Source organism: Streptopelia decaocto (assembly GCF_964273445.1).
Source record: "Streptopelia decaocto genome assembly, chromosome: Z".
In the NCBI taxonomy this organism is placed as follows: Eukaryota; Metazoa; Chordata; class Aves; order Columbiformes; family Columbidae; genus Streptopelia; species Streptopelia decaocto.
The window spans coordinates 63,880,543-63,904,873 of NC_138657.1; the positions used below are offsets into that span (position 1 = coordinate 63,880,543).

Consider the following 24,331-nt stretch of genomic DNA (forward strand, 5'->3'; position numbering starts at 1 on the left):
CAGGACTTGTCTAAGCACTGAAATGGATTTTTCTCTACCTTTCTTTTGACAAAAGACAGAAATATTTTTTTCTGAAATATCTAAGGTCACACAAAGGTTTAACACTAGTTAAACTAGCGTTAAATATTCTACTCAGTGGCTTGTCATATTTCTCAGCTACCGTACTGGTGACCTTAGTTTTGACAGTATTTTACTTAAGGCTTTCCTGTGTATAAAATCTTTAAGTATAAAATTAAATCTTATAATATTGGATAAATTTAGGACCAGCTTACTAAATTGAGGGAATGAGTCCATACAGGGGAAAACAAACCAAACAACAACAACAAACAACACCCCCAAACGCAACTATATCTTCCACATCTAATAAAATACAGAGCAACCAACATAAACAGGTATTTTAAATAATGTTATTTGCCTGTTACTCTAGATAACATCAACAAACGAAAACAGTAAAACAACTATCCACACAAAAAAATGGAAATAACTTTATTTATAATCTATTTTCAAGTTAAACTGACACAAGTTGAAGGAGATGTAACCATGTTAGTTAAGAGGTAGGAGAGATACAGAAATAGTAGACAAGTTGCATTTTGCCAGTATGACTTTCTGTAGCCTTGTAACAGTGTATGAATCCAAAGCCGCAGACTTAGTTCTTTCACAGTATGCATGAATGATTTCACTTTGTACTTGTTACAAAATGAAAAGTTCAACTGAAACAATTTCTAAGCCAAATATTCCATTAGGTGTTTTTACAATCAGGCATAGTTAGAAGAATATATTTCCATGCAAGTAGGTTACAAGAGTTTACAATTTAAGTGCAAAACATTTTCTTCTCTAACAATTATCACACTTATATGCTGATGGCACAGTGATAACACAAAACTAACGAGGTGTTAAATGCCTGTTTGTTCAGTTGAATGATAAACGGCAATTGACCTTAAAATAAAATTAAATTAGGGAGTTTGTGGTTTACCATTTGATCTAGCAGGATGAAAAATTTTAGTGCAAAACAAAGTGCAGTTATTACACAGGAAAAGATTCCTTCCTTACCCTGTGATTAAGACATATTGCATGACTGAGAAACAATTTAGCTTATTCAAGGCAAAATAGACTTAAGCATAAATGATCCCTCTGTTCCTGATTTAAATGGAAAAGCATGTAATGACAGCTCCTGTTATTGGTTTCACTGTTTTCTATTTAGGCAATAAAGCCCTTTCTGTCAATATACAAGAAACAAAGAATGTTTACAAGTTAAGTATTGTGCCAGTTGCAGCACATTCCTAATTGGTTAGCTAATGCCATCAATGTTTTAATAAATACTCTGGTTACATATTATCTGTACCGGAATAAAACCTGAACATGACAATATTGTAGCACATGAAATGAAAGTTATCACTCTATAACATTGATTTCAGTAGCAGTTTTCAGATAACTAACCAATGCTTTCCATCCATTTAACCTTGGGGATAGTTACCCGATAAATCCAGTAAGCTATAGCGCTTGTACTTGACAGTACAGCTTCTACAGCCAGTCTTTGAATATTACCATATTTTGTAGTTCTCAAGGAACTCTCAAGAGGGTCTTCACACTCTTTTCATCTTAAAGTAGAAGAGCAACTGACCGCTTGAAGATTGCTCTCACAAAGTAGGGATAAGTTCAGTGAGAGAGACTGCAGTGCTGTCCAGTCTACTCTGGATTTATTGGTTCCCCTTATCAAAGTTAGTAAAGCTCACTTTGAGCAGTTGAAAGTGTTAAATAGAACTAAGAGGAACCGTGAAGCTTAACAGGAGATATGCTAGGAGCAGTGCTTCTCTCCTCACACAACACACTACTCCAAACAATGTTAGTATAGTAGGTGTATCCCACCTACAGTCTCCACAGACTTTTCTTGTAAATCGTATCCTGTCCTAATAAATGTAACTGAACTTAAGTAGCAGTTCTCTTAAATGGATTAGATTCAGGATCTGAACTACCTCTGAAAAAAAAGCCTGTTAAGATTTTTTTTTGTCCTCACATGTTGTCAGAAGCTGTTGCTTGGAAATGCATTTAATGTAAAGCTTAAGTATCTCTACAGCCTCAAAAAGGCAGCTACATCAACTTACATAGAGAATTTTAAAAAGTATTTTAATGCTGTGTGTAGGCAAGCTCTATTGAATAAAGTATGAAATGTCTTAAAGTTGTTTGAGTTGCTCTATTAAGCTTTATGTCTTTATTCAACAGATGGTAATACAGATTTTTTCTTTTTGTGTTTTCTTCAGTTTTCATTTTTTCTTGATCCAGCTGCATTCCTCCAATATTGCTGCCCCTTTTTAGTAGGGGAAGACTAATATAATAGATGCACAAGTAGCATTTGTTAGAGTCAAGTACATAAGTTATCCCCAAATTTTTGCAATTGTTTCTACCTGAGGTGCTTTTTTTTTGACAAGATGAGTCAGCTATCATGTCAGAGGTCCAGGAGTTCCTATGTGTTTCTCCGTTTGGCAGTCTATTGTTTCTTCTCCACATACCTTCTCCAGTCTAACTGGCCAGGAGAGGTCACCTTGTCTTAGGAACCAAAGCAAGCTTCTCAAATTAGTTTTGATAAACCAAGAAAAATGTGTGAGTGTTGAGAACCTCCTTGGAGTAAAAACAAATGTGCCTTGTACCAGAACAGAAATAGGTAGATAGATAGGAACAGAAATACCAGAGTGGAAAAATCTTTAACTTGGCCATATAACCATCACTTAAAATGGGTATGTGTAATGAAACAAACAAAAAAATTCCTTATTTAAGCCAGTGATTTATCGCACAAGAATAGAAAGAGAATCGTTCTTTCTAAGGCAGTTATTTTTCTGATAAATTTTCAGTACTAGTTATTTGTACAGTCATAGGATCAGTTTCAGCTTATTACAGTTAAGAATTTTAAGCTTATGTTAAACACTGCATACATACAGAATGTAATACAGTTTGCCATGCCTAGGAAAATAGTGCCATAATGCTGACCTCCAGGGCTACCATCATGATTTGAGGGTATACATGGCAGTAGAAAAGCCTAAAACTTCTTAATACTCTTTCCCAAGCCAAGTTCCATTTTGGTTTATCTGTATTGTCCTACTTGGGATTAGTGTCCTCTTTCCCTACAATTTGTGGTACTCCTTTGAATGCAATCATCTCCCTCCCTCCTGCCCAATGAAGTTGAATATTATTTCATGTTACTAACAACAGCCCCTCCCACAGGCTTAAAGAAAAACTTTTTAATCATTAGTTTTAAGTACACTCTGTACTCCACCACTGATTTATGCTCATTACGAAAGGGCACATCAGATTGCCTATTGTTTCAATATTTGACAGGGAGTACAGCCATAAAGATTTTCAGCATAAGAATACTATGCCTTTTACACTAGGATGTTAGAATCAAGCTGTTACGCAAGATCACCCACTGCAAAACTCCACACTCAGTAGCCCTGGAGATCAATCTAATGCACATACTGAAAATCACTTTTACTTGAAGAGATTTCAATAAACCACCTAATTAGTGTATTAATTTTCAGAGGAGTTAACTATACATAAACGGTATGTTCTGAGTTATGTGCAATAGATCTGTTTAACAGATTTATTCTCGTTTGAAAACACGCACAAAGAATTTTCTGTCTTCTATTCAAGCAGAAGAGTTACAATGGTGCTTTTGCTACTAACTATGGTATGCATTTTGGGGCTATATACCATTCTGATTCACATGCCTTCTGTAAGTCAGGAATGCTCTTCAGTGCTGCCACTAAAAGATCTGCTCCGGACATGATTTCTCAGTTGCTCTATGAGCTCAGGATTCTGCTGCTGTATCTGCTGTGCAAACTGCTGCCCCCTGTGTTGAACAGTTTTAAGTAAAGTCAGCAGGAGAAAAAAACTGACAAGCAGCATTTGTTAGAAAACAGGATAACCTAATACAACAGAAAGGGTGCATTATATGGAGGTTAAGACTAAAGATAACTTGCTATATAGTCTTAATTGAGATATCTATAGTGTTATGACTTTATCTAGTTAAAGTCCCTCCAAACAGGATTAACATCAGATCTTCATTTTCATTATTTCGGACTATTACTTCTGCTTGATCATATGAAGGACAAAGTATTGCTTTACTTGATCAAACTAGAATTGAATAACAAGTCTACCACAGTGATTTGCTCCCTTCTTTTTGAGAGGATCCATTCTAGTTGTTTAAGAAAACTACTCTTGCAGTTCAAGTGCAACCTTCTATTATTTTTTCGAGAAATACAGTGTGCAGCTGCAAACTTGTACTTGTGAGCAAGACATCATTAGAAAGCAAGCATAAAATTACATCTTTATGTCCTGTATGGCAGAAATAATGATAGATCATCTCCATAACTGTTGTAGCTTAAGAGTTAAATTAATAGGTGAGATTAATTCTATGTAAAAAGACAAGCATCACACGAGTTTACTAGAAATAGCAGGTAAGTAAAACATACTACTTCATGAATAGCCTGGCGTGGCTTCTCAGTAACGTCTGTGTTTTGCCCAAATAGCAAATTATCAAGACTTCTTCAAACCACAGTGCAGGATGAAGGCAAACCACCATTTTCACAGATCTAGGTGTAGTACATGTTTTTTTGTGAAAACAGTCCATGATTTTGTAGGGGCACATTCCTGTCTGTAATGTGAATTATAAATTACTTCTTGCCCTGAAGGAGCAAAACCTAAAGACAGTTTGAAATAGACTGGAATGCTGAAATAAAGTAAAATTGTATGCCTTTTAAGAAGTCATGCCATATAAACAAACTGCATGGTTTTGTACAGATTTTTCCAGATGGATTACCATCATTATACTATAAAAGACTTGGGTCCTGGTTTTTGTGGACACTACGGAGTTCTCTGAAGCCTTCCTAGTCAAAATGGAGGAATGCCAAAGCAGAAATTGTTGCAACCTGTGCTAAATAAACCTGTAGCTTTTCTAACTAGTGTCTAGGACATCAGATAGTAAATTTATCAACACAAATTGCAAGCATGTGTAGGAGTACTTAAAGGTTTAAAGGAGCATTTTTAATAAGTGGCATTTAGCAACTAAACAGTGTATGAGAAACAGAAATTGGAACTGAGCACACAGTTCAGTCATTCCAATTGACGGAATTGTACAAAGCAAACAAAAAATATCTTGGAAAATGAGTCTTCAAGTTCTCTCTTTTAATAATAATCAGGCATACAATAGGGACAGGCCACAGTATAATTGGCTGGACACTATCCCTTTTAAATAGATGTTGAACAATGATGCTTCTAGAAATGGAACAGTTAAAACTGCAATTCATGACACTTACGCATGGATCAGGCTGGACAAATCTGACAGGCCACCAACACCCGCAGCAGGGCCACCAATGGCATTTGACATCATCCCCGACATCCTGGAACAGTTAGCACAGTGTTGGCATTGGGATATACATGGACCTTTACAATATGCAATAAACTGTACTTCTTTTTTGAATTGCTGGGAAGAAATAAGCTGCAAGAAGAAACTGCGGTAGTCTTATTTACAGCATGCAGAACTAAAACTACATTTTCAGGAATACACTACTATCCACCTTTCGTCTTACTAAACTCCTAAAAGACATTTATTTCGACATTAGTCCATTTAAATACTTACAATTGTTGAACTTGAGGATTCTGCATTAAGCTTGCTGCCTAGAATAGACAATATATAGTTGAAATTATAACACATTTACTACTTAGGTTGTACTAGAAACAAAAAAATCCACATGCTGTATTCTACGTTTTATTACAAAATTAAGCTTAGTTTATGTGCACAGACATACATGGTCCCCAGCAAAAAATATTTCAAGGATATGAAGCTGAGATAATTTGTTACATATTAGATAAAAAATAGTGATTACAGATTCAGATGTGAAAAATATTACATTAAACATAAAAACCTGGTACCAAAAAAACTAAAAAAAAAAACAAAACAACCCCAACCCAACCAACCAAAAAAACCCCACAAACTTAAAGCTTCTAAGGACAAAGGTGTTCTACTCGGCTTTTTGCAGGAAGGTCTGTATTTTTTTGATTCCCAGCCTGGATAAATCAGGTTTGCAACTACTGTTACCACTGACTATCAGCTGCTAATATTGTAGCCACAAAATAGTGCAGAGCAAACCGGAGTGTGGACTTTTTTTGTAGCACGGTTTGTGGTAATGTATATCTTCTGTGGTAATTACAGGTCTTCTTACTTTGTAGTATGCATAAGGCTATTTAAATTTCTCGTAAGATACCTCAAAAATCACTTTGTATTTACCATAGTGTAAGGGTGTTTATGGACAGATACTATAAAATAAACCAAACAGCACCCTGGCTTGTATCAGGAATAGTGTGGCCAGCAGGACCCTGGCAGTGATCGTCCCCCTGTACTCGGCACTGGTGAAGCCCCACCTTGAATCCTGTGTTCAGTTTTGGGCCCCTCACTACAGGAAAGACATTGAGGTGCTGGAGAAAGTTCAGAGAAGGGCAATGAAGCTGGTGAGGGGTCTGGACAACAAATCTTATGAGGAACAGCTGATGAAACTGGGGCTGTTCAGCCTGGAGAAAAGGAGGCTGAGGGGAGACCTTATCGCTGTCTACAACTACCTGAAAGGAGGTTTTAATGAGGTGGATGTTGCTCTCTTCTCCCAAGTAGCATGTGAGAGGACGAGAGGAAATGGCCCCAAGTTGTGCCAGGGGAGGTTCAGATTGGATATTAGGGAAAAATTCTTCCTGGAGGGGGTTGTCAGGCATTGGAACAGGCTGCCCAGGGAAGTGGTGGAGTCACCATCCCTGGAGGTGTTTAAAAGATGTGTAGATGAGGCTCTTAGGGACATGGCCTAGAGGTAGACTTGGCAGTGTTGTTAACAGTTAGACTCAAAGGTATTTTCCAACCAAAACAACTCTATGATTCGATTCGATTCGATTCTACTCTACTCTACTCTATTCATGTTTTAAAGCTAGTACCATAATTCCTTACAGAAATCAGAGTCTGTGTGAATACAAGATCAATAGGCACAATGCAGTATCTGCTTATTCACTAACTTTTTAAGGGAATTAAAAAAAAAGTTATATATACAAATATTCATTTTATTGGTTGATATATCTCCACATTTATATGTCTCAAAAATTAATAAACTCTTTTCTCTGGTCTACAGTTGGATATGAAATGATATGAAATGCCAAATTCAGGTCAATTCTATGGGTAATATAGGATCTTTCATTTCTTTCCATCAGTAACAAATCTGATGTAGCTTATACGCCCAAAATGGAGGCTAGAAATAACTTTCTCAAGGTCATACAGTGAGTCATTTTTTTTCCCTTAAAATCAAACCAAAAAACTACACCACAGGAAAATAATGCATTTGTTCCTGGCTGAATGCTCTGTGTTATATGCACTTGACCAGGCGTTGTTTGGAAATGATGCAAAAAATCCTTTCTCCATAGTTAGCTCCATATTTAAAAGTATATCTTGGACTCTAAAAAGATACAGACTGAGTAAGTTACGTGGCCAGTGAACACAGAGTTCCAGTGCTACTTAATCACTAAACCCAGTAGAGAACTCGCTCACTGCTTCTTTGCCTACCATCTCAATTATTTGGACCATGGTATCGGACCAGATGTATTGATTTCAAGGACTGCTTTTCCACACAGAAACACTAGTTGAAATATCCTGACCTAATGAAGCTGCCAGAGAGGCAGTAAAGTTTTCACTGAGTTCTCAAAGGAAATACATTATTTTTGCATTCTTTTCTCCAAATTTCATTCTTCAAAGATAATTCATACCATTGAGCTAAGAAAAACTTCTGAGGATCAAAACCACAATTTGCCATTATACTGGAAGTAAAAGAATGCACTATATATTATTTATATTCACTGTTTGCACATCTCATGAAGTTTTGCACGCTTAAGGATGTCAGGAATCATGTGAAAGAGTAAGAACGGAAAGTTCTCTTGGGTAGTTGTCCCTAAGTAGAGTTACTTTACTCTTGGGTAGACTGCATCTGAATCAACTTAAGATGTGACTTCTTGGTATTAATTGTTAACTGCTATGTGGAAAATAGAAAAGACATTTTCACCACACTGTTGACAAGTGTTTTACTATTATGCTATCTATAAAACCAGCATATCTAATTTATGCGCATTATTTTTCATAAGTAAGATAGAATGAATTGGAAATAAGAGACATTAGAGGAGATTGATACTTCACTTCTTGTTTTGAGTGTAAAATGAATTAGAAAAGTTTAAATTCAGTATAATGAAACCATTGCCATTATAATAATAAGCATTAAAGTTGCTTGTGTTATTAAACAAGAACTGTTCTTAAAACTTCAGTTGTAAAAACAGTATAATGTAAAGCTTTAAATATACTCACCATACTAATGAAGGCAGGATTGTTTATCAAGCTTGCCATGTCAAAACTAAGTCCAGTTCCAGTCTACAAAAAAAAAAAGGGCAATTGAAAATAAGTTCACCTACAAAATCTCAGTTAAAACTACTGTAAATAAAGATACAGAGAGAACTTACAGGACTGGACATGTCTCTTAGTTTCTGTTCTGCTATTTTCAAATTTGACTTATAAGAGTCATTCTCTGGATCAAGGTCCAGTGCTTTTTGGTAACTGGTAACTGCTTCTTCATATTTATTCACTGAGGTCAGAGCCAACCTAATGTGAAATAAAAAAACCCTGGGTAGAACATAAATGACCATCAAAAGATAATGATATTTTCTGTTTTAAGTAAAACAGTATCTCAAAACTAGTTTTTAGTTTAAGAACTAAGTTAAAAGAAGTTTTGCTATTGTGTTACTACCACTTAGTGGAAGCACGTATTTTTGCAGAAGATATGATATCTTAAGAATTATTGTTGCATTGTCTGTTCCATATATGTGCAAGTTATATTAAAAACTTGGCATCACCAAGTGATTTAGTCTGTTTTTGAAAGCACAAGCTGGATCCAGCATCCATGACCTTTTTGCCTAAGCTCAGGAATTCCTCTAAATGTTTCCTCTGGTCCTTTTGATCCAAGAGCTTATTCAGAAGGGTACATGGGTAAGTAGGGTGAAGATACTCTCAACGTGAATTCTGCAGCTTCAAGAAATTAAATACTGGACCTACAAGTTTCAGCATAATAAACTTTTGTCTTAGGATCAGTGCAAGGTTCTCTTTTTGGATCTTCAACAGCTTGACAAATGGGTTATACAGGATAGCAGTAACATCTGTAATATGCTGTAAGAAACCCTTGTATCAAGGAAGTCTGCTTAATGTTCTGAAAAAGATTCTTCTCCAGCAGTTCAGGAGAGCACAGGACAGATGACTACTTTTGAAACAATATTTGTTTTCAGATTCAATTAGCTACTACATTTAAAACATCATCTTTCTTGGGGCTATTCCAGAAGTCCATCTGATTGCAGTTGCAGTTCTATCTTCTACCGTATTTTCAATTTATACTGACCACAAAACTAAACAGATCTTTTCCACATTTTGTGAAAGATCTGTGTAACCTACATTCAGCTCCAGTCCCTGTTTGGTATGTGCTGAGCTACACAGACTGCGTTGATAAGCCTGTGCTAATAATGCCCACTGACAAGACTTTAGTCTTACCTCAGGCAAGAGACCTCAGCGTGTTAAGATGTATCAGTCAGAGTCATTACTTTCAGTGATGATGAACCCACTAACAGTATGAAACTCCAAGAGTTTCCAGTAAAGCTCCTGGAGGAACCCACGCAATATTGATGTTTTCTGTCTTAACACAGTTATTCCCATAAAAAACACTCTCACTTTTGGCCCATTAACTTGCCCAAATAGTTTCTGACCAGACAAGAAATGCAATCAGGTATTTCTGTGATGCAATAGTGGTTCTTTTACAGAGCTAGTATGTAAAATTGTGCTTCTTGGAACACAGTACAAGTCAGAAGAGTGGGTGACAGTTTCTTTGCTCACAATTCCTACCCAGACAAGTCCTCTCTCGGGGTCATGCTGGAAGTAACACTGTAACTGTCTACGTGGCTCCCATTCTCTGCATATTTCTGTGGCACTTCTGCATCTTTCTGTGACATAAAAAGAGTTCTGTCTAACCCTGAGAAAAACTGATATGCCTGCATAATGCAGTCAGAAACCACAGCTTTCTCATAAGGATTTTTGTTCAGAAGGTGAATACTGCACTTTTTTTTTTTCCAGTTATTACTAAAAAAGCACAGTTTCCTCATTCAGTCTACACCAAATGTATTATTATATCCATCTGCTAATTTAAACAATGGTTTGTAGCTCAAAATATATCCTCTATAAAACAACTAGACAATCAAAAAAAGAGAAGCATGATTGCCCAAGAATGATCCCACTTATATTGTGTATCAAAAGGCATGCTGGTCTTACACCTAAAATCTAAGATAACCTCCAGTTTCCAATTAAATCAGCCTGTAACTTCGCTCCACCTTATAGAAATCAGGGGATCTCGGATTCTCGGATTATCCTATATGAAGAAACTATCTAATGACAGTTAAATACAACAAAACTACTTCAACAGTCCCTAAAATTTCAAGTGAATTATTCATCTCAAAGACAGGCTACATTTGTATTAGTAAAATAAACTGTCCTGGGAAAAGTTTTCAAGTGATAGAATTCAACCATCATTGATCTTCAATGAATGTCCCTTGGCATGGTTTTGTTCCAGCCAAACAAGCATTACCCAGACGATTTCAGGGCATGGTTCAGAATTTAACACAGACCAATGCAATTTAGCAATAGACATGATGTGGCTGCTCTATACTGCAAACTAGACTTTCATAGCATAGATATTAGCCATTTTGTGCCAGCTGACCTACCAAACAATCCCAAGCATTTTTTAATTTACTAGTGTAGATATGACCTCAAAAGCCTTATACAGCATGCAGCCGTGTTTGATTATTGAAAATCTAAAGCTACACATCTTAGAAAAATGGTCCTTCACTCAAATAGAGATCCCATTGTCCTGGTTTTTAACCAGGACAACCATTCAGAACATTCCTGACTTTTTTTTTTTTTCAGGTAGTACTTAATAAGACCCACAGCCTAAAGAGGCTATACTGTTAACAGACAGGATAAAGAAAAACTACCAAAGAGACATAGCTTAGTAGTGCTAAACTATCTGCTTCCAAAGAGCTACTGAACCGAAAAATTAAGCCTCTATTCCTGCTATCCCTGTACTTTCAGGATTCTGTTATCTAACAGCATCATTAACACTTCCACTATTCCAGCCGCAGAATTTTGATTACTCATAACTATGTAGGAGGTAGAAAACTAAACTAAATTTGCGAAATTGATAAGCTGAAATTAAAAAAACATAAACTGATGAAATATGATCTGAAAATGCTGAGATCAACCATTTATAAAACTTAAAACTGACAGCTTGATAGGGTCATATTCAGAAAACTGCTACACTTTCAGAACCAGAATGTCAGCTAAGTAAAACAACCTGGGTCCACTTATTTCAGAACACCTATGAGGATTTACACTTGGGTTTTCAGTGTTTACTCAGATTTGTATTAGCTTACCCCATTCTCCCATATGCTTTGCTGTACTTCGGATCTATAGCTATGGCTCTCTCACAATCCTTTATTGCTTCCCGGTAATTGTTGAGCTTACTTTGAGCAGCAGCCCTAAGAGCAAGAAGGGAGGGAAGGGAGAGAATTTTGTCAAAAACACACACACAAAAAAACCCCAGAACCAAAGACCAAGCTTAGATATTCACATGTCCATGACTTAACTTTAGACTTGTTTAACCTTACTGACTTTTCATTCACTATTTAAGCAATGCCTCAGCTTTCCTCAATTAAGTCAGACAGGCAAATGTTCTGAATTAAGTATGTGCTCAAGTGTAGTGCTAGAGCAGTGCTCTGGAGAACACACATTCACCTTTAAGGACACAAAGCATAGATAATTATAAGGAACTGTTTTAGATCCAGTATATGACTAGGCACAAAATACATAAAACCTGTTACAAAAAATGAAACTCTCAAGTAGTAGTTTACATAAAATCATTAAGCAGAAGTATTTTACACAGTTGGGGTTTTCCATCAAGAAGCATAGTTTTACTGCCTTTCAAAGGAATGCTGTGATTTTCCCCTACGTATTTTTTTATCAGGCTACTCATGCTTGCAGGTAAATCAGGATAACACTTCTCAATAATCTCTGAATTACTAAATTACAATTCCATCTCTATACTAGAGAATTACTAAGTGCTGCAGACTTTTCTATAACCAGATTTAAGACTTGCCCAAATTAAAAAGGACATTGGACAGATTAATAATAAAAACTTGCCCAGTTTGGAAGGTTTCAAAACACTCTAGTTTGTTCTTCCTTGATTAAAAAAACTATGGTAGAAATAACAGTATTTCCACTGCATAAAGCATTCTTATTAGGAAAGTCAGATGCTACAATCATAACTATATTCAACCCTTTCTCCTGTGATAATCTCCAAATTGCAAGGTTTTTCTGACTCTGATTAAAGTTTCTTCCAATTGGGACTACTTATATATTTTAAATATTTAGGTTGTTTAGCAGTTGTCCAGCTCCACAGATGCCAGTGAAGATGTATGGATAAAAGCTGTGGACAATGATTATTCTCTCAGGTGTTTGAACAGAAAATGTTTTTTCCATGTTTACAGAAAGATTATAAAGCCAGTTAAAACTTTAAGAGCATCTCAGCCCTCTTTTTCTCACTGCTGTGAGTAAAAAGCAATACTGTTGAAGACAGTATATTTCCATTGCTCCCAAACTAGCTCAAGAAAGATAAGGCCTATATTTATTCAAATACCACTTCACCCACAAAACTCCAAGCATCTGCCTGTCTTCTTTTCAATAACTTCATGCAGTACTGTGCTTACTGACATCAAGATTCATTTTGGTTCTCACAAATGTGATATGTGACAATACAACACACAGAGTGAAGTATTTCTACTCTTGCCAGTTACAGATTTGGTGCTTAAGCCCATTCTGCAGAGAAAGCATTCAGTGATTTTGGAAGGCTTTTGAATTTGGTCTTACATTTCCATTTTGTACCTAAAATCACTTATGTGATCAGTTTTCTCAAGGAAGAGAGGTTATATACACTCTGAACTGCCATCTTAAAGACATAAAATATTAGTAAACTGTGCATTTCCTTTCTCTTTGTGCTTGCCACATAACACTGAAGCTTTCACCTCTATCACTAACTAAACTCCAGAGTAATGGAAGTACAGCTCCCAAAATAGAAAAATCCACTGGGTACAGTGTCACAAGGCCAGATTGACAGCACTTAAATTAATATATCCTTCTGGTAACGGACTCACTGAAGGGTGTAGAGCAGAGTGGCTCTAGAGGCAGGATAGTTCCAGTAGGGCTCATAGACTATATTGCCTTTGTTCTCACGCTGGTCTTCAGGTCAGTGTACTGAAAGAGCATACTTCTACTACTGGGTTAATGTGCCCTTCCAGGCTTCATCTGCTCCCATGTCACTGTGTCTTCACTAAGGTGAAGAATAGATTATGCAATGAAACTACAACAGCAGCCTTGTTACTTTTCAGCATGTCATCATAAAAATGATATTCCTACATGGATGATATTTTTTCCAGGGAAAGTAAATACTACTGGAGATAGATATGGCAGCTGCGTCACTAGAAAACCAGAAAAAATGGCTCTTACCACTCTCAGGAGACTGGGAATCATAGCCTACATAATGATTTGATATGGACAACCTAAGTCTCAAAAACCTGATCTCAAGTGCTACAAGTAATTTAAAAGCCCATATTACACCTTCAACTCATACAGATATGCTGAATGAGCTTATTTTCACTTTAGATCTTTTACAAATTCAACATAATAAATTTCTGAATAGTGGGGGTTTCCAGCCTCATGTTGTTTTGAATTACTTCACAATTTATCTTTAAAATAATGAAGTTCGGGAACGAAAAGTGTGTATTATTTTGTTTTTACCTGTTGCAGTAATAGACTGCATTGTTTGGATCCAGTTCTATAGCCCTAGTATAACAATCCACTGCAGCACCATAATTTTCTTCTTTCATGTGATTATTACCTGAAATAAATTATAAAAAGCTCTTAAGTAGTTAAAAGATACAGTGCTATGCATGAAAGAAATAAAGCAGCCACAATATAGCCTCTATATGAGGTTGTTATGACTGCACTCTTTTGAGATAGCTAAGTTATTTTAAATAGAACTGGCATGAAATAATGCAAATAAAATATCTACTATTTTTTAATGTACATTGTAGTCTACCACATACACTTTCCCCTTCTCATCTTGCTATTTCATCGTTTCCAGGTAGTTTCTGCTGTTAAGCAAAGATCACTTTGTTCAGAAGTATAATTTTAATTGCAGTTCCACTCTAATATAGATTAATCAGTCTTAGGTATCATCTTTGAAAGCCTCATAATCCAATAGGCTATGTGTCAATTCCTTTTTGGTCTCATTTTCTCACATGTCTCAACAACTTGCTTGTAACTATCCATATAACACGGAAAATCAAACAAAAGCAAAACAAAGCACATAAGGCCCTTGTGATGCTACATATTTCATTCATTAAGATAATGAAAATTATATATAGCACAGGAAATCTAAAATGATTCAGAGGTAACATTTTTCATCCACAAAGCTCATAACTTCTAGTCCAATGAAGTTTTATATTTTGTATTATTTAAGTCTGGTGAAGAAACTAGAAAAATATAACTTTTCTATAGAAGAAAATTCTGGAGTAAAGTCTTTCAAAACAAAAGATATCTTACACATTCTTTCCTCTCCAATACAGGGCAGTCCTGGTAGTTTATTTCTTTCCTGATGACAGAATAGTAGAGAAAAATTCCTAGTTCAGAATGCCCAAGTTTAAGGTTGTCCCTGATCCTGTGACTACAGATCTTCAGCCTTATAGATCTTAAAGAAGCTGTTGTTTCCCAGAAATGACAAGAAATCATCAGGAAAATGACAGACTTCCACTGACTTACTTTAATTTTGGTACAATATTTCAGCCTTCTCCCAAAACAAGCAAGAGAAGAGGTAAGTCAACAGATTACTACACATGTAGGCAACTGCACAAAGACAGACTGCTAAAATTCAGTCAGTGCAATGTTTTGTCTCTGATAGAAAGCAAAAGACTGTGGAGCAAGCTGTGCTAACTGAAAACAACTATTCTTGAATTTTTTTGTGAACATGGAGAGCTCAACAAACAAAACCAGATTTAAATAACTAAGTTATCATCAAGGTATTACAAAATCACCTCTTCCCAATAGTGGTATACTAGACTGTAATTATAGTCAGCAATCCCTGGCAGTGAGAAGGCAAACTGAAACTGTAATTGCACAATTAAAAAATATACACAGAATTTAACCATATCTGTCTCATTTCCACAGGCCCACCATCGACACATCATTCCTTTGATCTAAGGTAAAGGTCTGTACACTAAACCATGTTGTCAGATAAAGACTTGCAAGTTCGCTGCACTCAACAAGATTGAAGCAGTTAACATTTCTCTACAACAAAACTGCCATCAATGACTATCAAAGCTGGAATTTCTGATACTGCTCTGAATTAAAGATGACCCGGGGTACAGGACTAAGTTAGAACTACTATCAGTGGGTACCTTTCTTGCTCTCTCTCTCCAGCTCAATATTGGCTAAAGGAAAACAGAAAATAGCTAGACTTACTATTTCTGCTGAGATTACACAATTCAGGACAGAGGGAAAAGCAACTGTAATATTTTATTTTAGCACCAGACAAAAATTCTTAAGACAAAATAAACCCACAAATGCTTATACTTATGAATGTGTGTCCTCTATAACAAAAATACTACCTATTGTCTGTGGTAATACCCAGAACTTTTTAGTATCAAGCCACTGTTACACTATATAAACTTACACATAATATGTGCTCTTACATAGCTTACATGAAGCCAAAGTGTCAAGTGATATACAATGATAGGCAAGTAAATTATATTATTTCCTGGCTTCATAATGACCAAGAAAAAAAATCAGCTATCTTATTCTGTTTTGCTATTCATTAGCCAATTTCTATAGGTATTTCTAAGAGGATTCCATCTTCTTTGCAATTAGAAACTTACTTATTTTTTCTATAAAACTTAAATATCTGAAAATCCAACAGGTCATAAAAACATGATTTATTGAGCATCAATCCACCTGATAATAATTCATATCAGTTATTAGTACATGCTTTTCCCCCCCCTTCTTTTCTGGGGGAAATAAAATGGATTCCTCCTTGGGTAGCATTAGTGAAGATTTCTATGGTACAGCTGCTTTTCCTCACATAACAGCAATAACATATATCAAAGGGAAAATAAACAAATGGCTTTTCTGCAGTTTTTACAGAGCATACAAATTACTTCACATATGTGAAATGCTAACCCTCATAAGTTCACAAGAATTTGTCTGTTGGCTTCAGCTGGGTCGGCTTTTTACCAAAGTTTTAATATTCAGCTGGCACATAATACTTGACATCCCATAACCTTTTCAATATAAAGTAGAAACTTGTATAGAAATTCTATGGACAAACATATACATCTATAGTATACCAAACAATAATTGTTCATTCTGCTACTCAGGAATGTTGCCCAGGACTTCACGTGTTATCCCTTAGTTTTTAAGCAACCTCCTGAGTGAGGGAGAGAATAGACTATATTTTCTCAAACCCCAGAAGGAGTAAATCACTTAGGCCTCTTACAACATAACAATCAACAGAGAATATAAGTTTAATGTTTTGTGCAATTTGTGTGTTGCTCAGCTGCTGTACTAACACTATCCATGATAACCAAAAATCTTAATAAAGGCATAAGATGTTCATTCCTATGTTTATTACAAACCTTCATCCTTCAGTTGGTCAGCCTTTAGAACATCCTCTGGAAAAGGATCTGAGAGAGGCAGCATGTCATTCTGTATGTAAACAAACCAAGATTTTTTTCAACAAAATATATGCCCTGGGCAGCATCGTATCAACAAGCAACCAGATTTTCTGTAGAGCACAGGAAGTATGAAAGAACTACACATCACTAAAATATCCTTAGAAGAGAAAGATGACTTGCTTTCTACTACTCAAAAAACCTTATGGCTTACACACTTTAAGGAAGCCAAGGGGAAAAGCGCTGATATGTTTCTACAGTCTTGGTTTTCTTCCTTCTCACTCTCCTATTTGCCATCCTGGTAGTTCTTGTTCTTCCTGTACTCGGGATCCCATATAACATGTATAATGAGTACACATTTTCAAAGCTCCCATTTTAAGGTTAGTGTTCACGGAGATGTTTTTAAAACTGGAAAACTACATTATTTCCAGAAGGGCATAAGAAGCATCAGCAAACTGCAAAGGAGTTGAGGTCTGCATTTCACAGACGTTTATCTCTGGGAATTGCAAAATGCTTAACTGAAGGATAAAATCCTTCAAGTGAGAATGAGACATTCACTGTTTAGTAATTTTCTATATGGAATTTTCCTTGTCTAGCTGAAATTAATTCCTCCCTCTGCCCCAAAAGGTTCTCATTCTGCTAGCTAATATGGAAATTTCACTTTTTTCATGTTTTCTTTAAGTTTCTATGTCATTTTGACCAATACAGCTCTTCAAGATTGTGTACACAACATGAAATGTTAGTACATATTGGCAGAGCAACTCTAGAATAAAAATTAAACTCTTACCTTCTGAAAAGAATTTGTGAACATTTCTATCAAATGCTGTGGAGGTGCAAGATGAGTATCTTCCAGGTTAATCTTAAACACAGTCTCCAGACACTGAATTGCAACTTACAAGAAAAAAAAAAAAAAAGTCACCAGATTCTCAATAGAAGTATAATTTCACTTATTTATTTATAAAGCCGTGACTCACTTCCTTATTCAGCTAGTAAAAGCAGCTCTGGGAACAGATCATAAAATAAAGAGAGGCTACCTGGTCCTCATAGAATTGACTTGCTGAAAAATAGTACAAGCTATACAGAATACAGTTAGGCCATTATTCTTAAATGGATTTAAAATGTTTATTTCAATTCTTTCAAACATTTAATTTTTTTTTTCTTTTAACACAAAAATGTGGGGGTTTAACAAAAGCTCCACAATTCATAGTACAACCATGCATGTCTCACACACTCCACCTCAAAACACCACAACTGCCATATATTTGTGCAACACAATAGCTGCAACAAAATGGCTCATCTTTACTGTAAAGATTAAATGCCAGATACTTATTACTCTTATTTTTTTTTGGAATATAGCGATTTGAAGATACTGTCTCTTAATAAAATGCTTCATTAATTACAAGCCTTTATCCTATCACGTGTGTGTGATATCCTTTCATATGTTCTGTTGTGTAAGGACTAAGTGGCCCTCCCAAACCTGCAATTATGCAAAAACACTCACAATAAGCAATTCTAAAAAAATCAGAGCCAAATACCTAAATGAAGTTATAAACATGCTCACATATTTTTCAGCAAAAGAAGATCAATGGCAATTACTATATACAATTCTGTATATATACACATTCTGTCAATTACAATATCTCAAATTATTTTCCTTATCATCTTGAGAATGTACTAGAATGTTTTTTATTAAGGTGTATTATCTAAATATTTTAGACTGAAAACCAAGAAGGAACACAGAAGAGTCTTTGTAAAGCCTAGTTTGAACAGATAAATGACTTTTTAAACTCAAACTACAGATAACCAGGAGTAACTGAATTCAAGTTAAGTATCTGTAAAAACTGAATATTAGAATTTAAATTGAATTTCAGTCCAATATTAATATAATAAATATAATTTGAATTCGTATTTGCACTATAATGAACCTTAACACTGAGCCAGAATTAGGGAAGTAAAATTACTGAAATTTAACAATAGTAAGGCCAGTTTGAGAACCCTATTTTCTATGTCAAAGCTGGGAGAAAGGAGGGGGGGAAGTAGACATAAAATAAATACTAAAACTTGGAAGCTGTGATTTTTTAAAAACTCTGATAACATACAATAGAAATTATCCAGAAAAAGTAAAGTATGATACAAAATTAATGTTGATAACATGTAACAATTGAATACATTGTTAAACATGCATACTACTTGCTCCTATAACCTCTAAATGCTAAAAATGTATCAATTTGCCAGGTTCTAAACTACCCAGTAAGAGTGCTGAAGGATTTGGGTTCAACTCCTTTGTCTCCTGCTATGTAGAAATCTTAATTCTTGTAAAGTAAGCACTGACTATGCTGAATTCTGAATTATATATTAATAGTACTTATCACCAGGCATATAATAAAATTGGTAGAATTACATACCTCATTTTTCCTTATATGACTTAATAGGAAGCCACTTGCCATAGTATACTCACAAATTTTCCCCTCAAGCTTATTTTAAGCTAAAGGCATTCCCTGTCCTGAATGCCTCACCTCAGCTTTGCAGAAATTTAAAATACAGCCCCCTCCTTTATCTTTCTCAAAGCGCTAAGCCTGTGACACCAATTCTCTATCATACAAGAGATTTCTGCAGTGTTGCAGTGCAAATTATACTAAAAAAAAATAATCCTGAGTATAGTATTATTACTAGTATGCATCTCTGTGAAATAATCAGTTGTTACAGTGAACTCCCACATTTCTCCTTTAACTGAAAAACTGAATTTATAATCCTTATAATCTACCTATCACAGGTATAACAAAATAAGGAGCTCTTACAGGATTAATCCATAGCTTAGAATAACGAGCACTGGTTAACATGCAAGCCAACAATTGAAACGTGTAAAAATAAACATAGCCAAACCAGAAACTTTTCCAAATCAGAAGACATATTAAGTTGTGACAAGGTCAATAACTACCCTGTTTTAATGTGACGTAAAAACGTGACCCCAGTAAACTCAAAGGATTAAAAACATGGTTTTGTCTGAAAATTATCCCAAGAGACCAGACTGACAGCATCTCACAATTCCATTATCAAGGTGAGGGACTGTCAACTGCTGCAAGCTTGATACCATCAGTAAGTTTGGAAAGACTTCCTGCACCACATGTGCTATTAATCTAAGATTTTTCCCATGTCTGATTTCAAAAGCCAAAGTTATCTGTTCTCCCAATTACCTTCACTGTCACACACACTTTCAGAGGCCTACACAGTTGCTGAAGCTTGTGCTGACTACCCTGTGAATGAGTACAGACACCTACCTCCCTACTGAACAGCTGGGGCTCACATGAACAGCTATTACCTGGCAACAAGAGGTCTTGGGGTGTGCTGGGGCCCAGTTCAGCATCCCCAAGCCCACACAACTCCAGGATATTTTGCTATCTAAGCACAAGCTGCAAGCTGTTCAAGGTATAACAACAGACATGCAGGCTGTCCATCACTGAATAATGAAAATTAATTGGGCTGCTGAGGCCCCTTTAGTACGCAATATCACCTTGCACCCCCTTACATGTAATAGTACATGCATCCCTTGCCTTAAGGAGTGCATTCCACTGTTTTGGAAACACTGCATTAGAGAAATTCATTGCAGTACACTGATCTTAGAAGAAAAGAAAAAAATCACAGCCTCGTGCACATTGTAGAGAGATTCTGCTTTAATCCCACAGAAATAGGTGCCATAGACACACACACACACACACACACACACACACAAAAATAGAAACTATAAACAGGAAAGAGAAATAACTGCCATTTAAACACACTGTATAAAATATAACTTGGAAGAAGCGAAGTTTCTAATTCATCCAATACGGCTGAGTATTAACCACCAGAGATCTATACCAGTGCTCTAGATCCTAGGTCGTAGAGGAGGATATTTCTCCAGTCTACCTTCCAATCATTCCACTTTCTCAAATTAAGGCATTTTTATTCATCATGCAAGTACAAAATTCTCAGAGGAAATTCACACTATCATTGACATTGCTATATAATTCAAACATGCAGAATGCAGGTTATCAATATAAATGGAGTTGTAATACATGCTAGACTTCTATTTTGAGAAAGTCTCAATTTTATTTGTAATGTCCTAGCTCTTTTATTGTTTTCTGGGGAATCAGACCTGTTTAAATTATTTCTTGGCACAGACACTTAATCATAAAATGTTTTACCTTTTCAGAGACACCAAGGAGGTACACAAGGTACCAATGAAAAACATTAGTCAAATTTTTTTATCCCTTATGTCTCCACCTAACATTAAACACTTCAGAGGGTGGGACTTACGTTATTGCTATGCCACACACACTAAAGATATTTTGCACAACTCAGATGAGTCAATTATTCAGAATGCCCACCTCCCATCCTCTAACACATAGCATATGGTACCATGCTTTTGGCAGGGCACAGCTCTAAAATTAGGATTTCATATCTGTATTAAAATGGTAAATCCTACATCAGCATTTAAGCACAACTGAGGTTTGATAATATTTTTTGTTCAGAAAACAGAATCTTAAAATTGTTGATTCCTTCACACAGACATTGGCTAAGGCAGCTCTAAGATATTATCAGGTAAATTTCAGTCATAACCCAATGTTCATCGGTTTTATTATAAAAAAAAAATAAATACTCTCATCTCTCACATGACTTCTAAAAACATTCTTTCATCGGCTGAACATCATCATAGTCTGATACAGGTTAAATTCACAGATGACTACCACTTTTCAAATGTACAAAATGCTACAGATTCTGATGTAAACCCAAATATTTTGGCTTATATTCTTTTGGGAGTATCCTTTTAATATCATGATACAAATGTTTCTTCCTTGCTTACATTAGTGAACAACTGCACTCTAAAACCCCATGACACTGGAAGGGAGCACACACCATGTTCAGATTTTTAAGTGTATGCCAATAAGAAGCAGGACTTGCTTTGCATCTCAGTAAAGTCTACTCTCTTCACCTCAAATTTCATGTAACTCAGTGATTAACGGCCTGGGTGTTGTTCATTGCACTGCTGGTCCTAGACTTCCCCCTCTTACCTCCAAATCCCTCCTCTGATTGAGTCATACAAAGATTGCTTGAAACAGTGCAAAGTTCTTTTAAATAGATGCTATGAAGAGCTTACTCCAGAATTAGAACTTTTTGGTCTTCTCTTGCTTAATTCCACATTGTGATACCACCTGCCATGAAGTCTCCAGGAATTAGGGAAAAGGAATGAGAGCAGTATGAAAGAGAAAGACAGATGCTACGAAGTTAAAAAGTCTTAATGCATGTCTGTCAACAGAGGAATACACACATAAATCCATCTTTCTGTAGCTATGTCCATATGTCTTGGATCTATAACAGAAACTATACCCTATTGAAAATTTACTACTATATGCTCTTTGGAATCACTATTCAAGTGTAAAAGAAATGCAAAGCATTTATTTTATTTTCTGTATTCTTAGGATCTCTTAGCCTCCCTCATAAATTACATGGAAATCTTGCAAGTATGAAACAGGAGTTCTTTTCATATACCAAAACCAATATATGGTAATTGTTTTACCTCCTCCATTGCCAGCACATCTATTATCAAACACAAAATGCAGAAACAAACCAAACTTAAAAGAGAAAAAGGAATCAGCAGACACATACACAAATCATTACCATAATCAGTATTATGGCACTGCTTAACTTGATATGATTCAAAGTATCTGTTGCTCAAAATTAAGGCAGCACACATTTTGTAACTTTAGAACGTTTTTTAAATGAGAGATGTTTTAAAATTAGTAATCTCAGAAATATGAAGATCATTATTTTCTTGACCAACAATATTTGGTGGCAGTTTCAGTTAGGTCACTCCAGTTACTTTCTATGATAATATACATAATGCAATTTAACATATGGGTAGGTATTATACATACATATATTAGCACCTTTATCACTTACCTTCCAAGCTTTCTTGTTCATCTGGAGTGAAAGTATCCATCTGACTCTGCTCTCTCAAGAAATGGATGACTGCATAAACCAAACGTTTGATGGATGACATCTTGATGAGTTTCTCCTATCCCTTAAAAACAATGTGATCTCTTATTTCAGAAACATGAATTCCTAGAGTATTCCGACCAACCTCAGCAAGAAGTATACAAAAGCTAGTCCTTCACCAGAAAGCCCAATAAAATGATGCCTTGAAACAAGTGGTTAAATTGTATAGATTATGGAGAACTCCTACAATCGTATAGTTTAACTGTCAGCAAATGAGCATAGATTTCTTCAGATTCATTCCTGTGGGAGTATTCACCAAGGTTAAAATAATTTAGCAACTTCCTTTTCTTTTTTTTTTTCATTTTTCTTTTTTTAATATAGTTTGGATTTTGGATTTCTAAGACACATGCACTTGGAAGCAGGAGCACTTCTTTAAGTCAAAATCAATTAAAAAGACACATTGATAAAAGTAATGACATAAGGAATGACTTTAATAAAAAGTATAATATTCTCTGTTGTTATGCTGCTCAACGATTTATGTTCACTTTGAACAAAAAACTGGAACACTGTGACCTCAGTGCACACTTGTGATTAGTGGCACTACTGGTTTCGTCTGGTTTGCCTTCAGCATCAGCTGGGAGTTACGTAACTTTTAGGGAAAATTTTAGTTCCAACTTTCTGAGTTATTTTTCCTTAAAATACTTCGATTTAAAACGGCACAACCTCATCCAGTCGCCAGGGGAAAGCAGGTTAAAAACCAGCATCAAATGAATGGCAAGACCAGAGCCAGCCCTCTCTACATCATTTTCTCTCAGCAACTCCGAGCAAACCGATGTGCAGCCAAACCCACGCCGAGCAACCGCTGCCGCGGGGACGGAGCAACAGCGCCTGGGGGACGGCTGCCGGGGCTGCACAGCGGCGGCCACCGCCGGACTGGGGCTCCCCGCACGGAAGGGCCGAGGAAGCGGCCGCCGCTGTGCCCCGCTCCTCGGCGCCGACACGCCCCAGCGGGCGGACAGCACAGGGTCCCGCTGGCTGGGACGCGCCCCCACGGCCACGGCCACGGCCGGGCGCCGCGATCCGTGTCCCCCGCCGCCCACCTCCCACCGCCGCGTCAGGCCAGGGGCTGGGCCCCCTTCGGCACCGCGGGGACAGCGGCCGCGCCGCCCACCCCCTCCCGCCGCCTGGGGCCCACCGAACGCCCGGAGGGTGCCCCCTCCGCCCCACCACCCCCGAGCTCCAGGGACGAGGGGCTCCGAGAGGGCGGTGTGCAGCCGCTCCGTCCCCGCGGAGCGCGCTGGCCGCCGAGAGGGGCATCGCCCTTACCCTGCGCGCCGCGGCGAGCCCCGCGCAGCGCCCGTCCCTGACAGCGCCGCCGCCTGCGAAGCACAACGGGCGCGAGGGCGGGCGGGCGCGCGCGCCGCCGCGGAGGGTTGGGGGAGCGGCGCGAGCGGCCGCTGCGTGCGCGCGCGCTCGGTGG

At 36.9% G+C, this 24,331-nt stretch overlaps 2 protein-coding genes across 4 annotated transcripts in view; one reads left to right on the forward strand and one right to left on the reverse strand.

The window, feature by feature from the left end:
* Nucleotides 1-15,775, forward strand: part of TRAPPC13 (trafficking protein particle complex subunit 13) — a 42,052-nt gene extending 26,277 nt beyond the window's left edge. Inside the window, exon 13 of the mRNA XM_082074359.1 lies at nt 15,377-15,775. Within this exon, the coding sequence (XP_081930485.1) occupies nt 15,377-15,409 (33 nt within the window). The 3' untranslated portion in view covers nt 15,410-15,775. The remainder of the gene's footprint in view (nt 1-15,376) is intronic.
* SGTB (small glutamine rich tetratricopeptide repeat co-chaperone beta) lies at nt 464-24,330 on the reverse strand. 3 transcript variants are annotated; one of them, XM_082074362.1, is made up of 11 exons: nt 24,178-24,330; nt 22,816-22,930; nt 17,663-17,766; nt 16,840-16,909; nt 13,949-14,048; nt 11,530-11,634; nt 8,527-8,665; nt 8,375-8,437; nt 5,630-5,667; nt 5,307-5,390; nt 464-3,841 (listed from the first exon to the last, which is right to left on the reverse strand). In XM_082074362.1, the coding sequence occupies exons 2-11, from the start codon at nt 22,913-22,915 to the stop codon at nt 3,730-3,732; spliced, it is 915 nt and encodes a 304-aa protein (XP_081930488.1). In that variant the 5' UTR covers nt 22,916-22,930; nt 24,178-24,330; the 3' UTR covers nt 464-3,729. The 3 variants fall into 3 exon arrangements, with proteins under 3 accessions (XP_081930488.1, XP_081930487.1, XP_081930489.1); XM_082074361.1 differs by having other exon boundaries at nt 22,816-22,936; XM_082074363.1 differs by lacking the exons at nt 22,816-22,930; nt 24,178-24,330 and adding an exon at nt 21,927-22,072.
* Between the last annotated feature and the right edge of the window lies 1 nt (nt 24,331).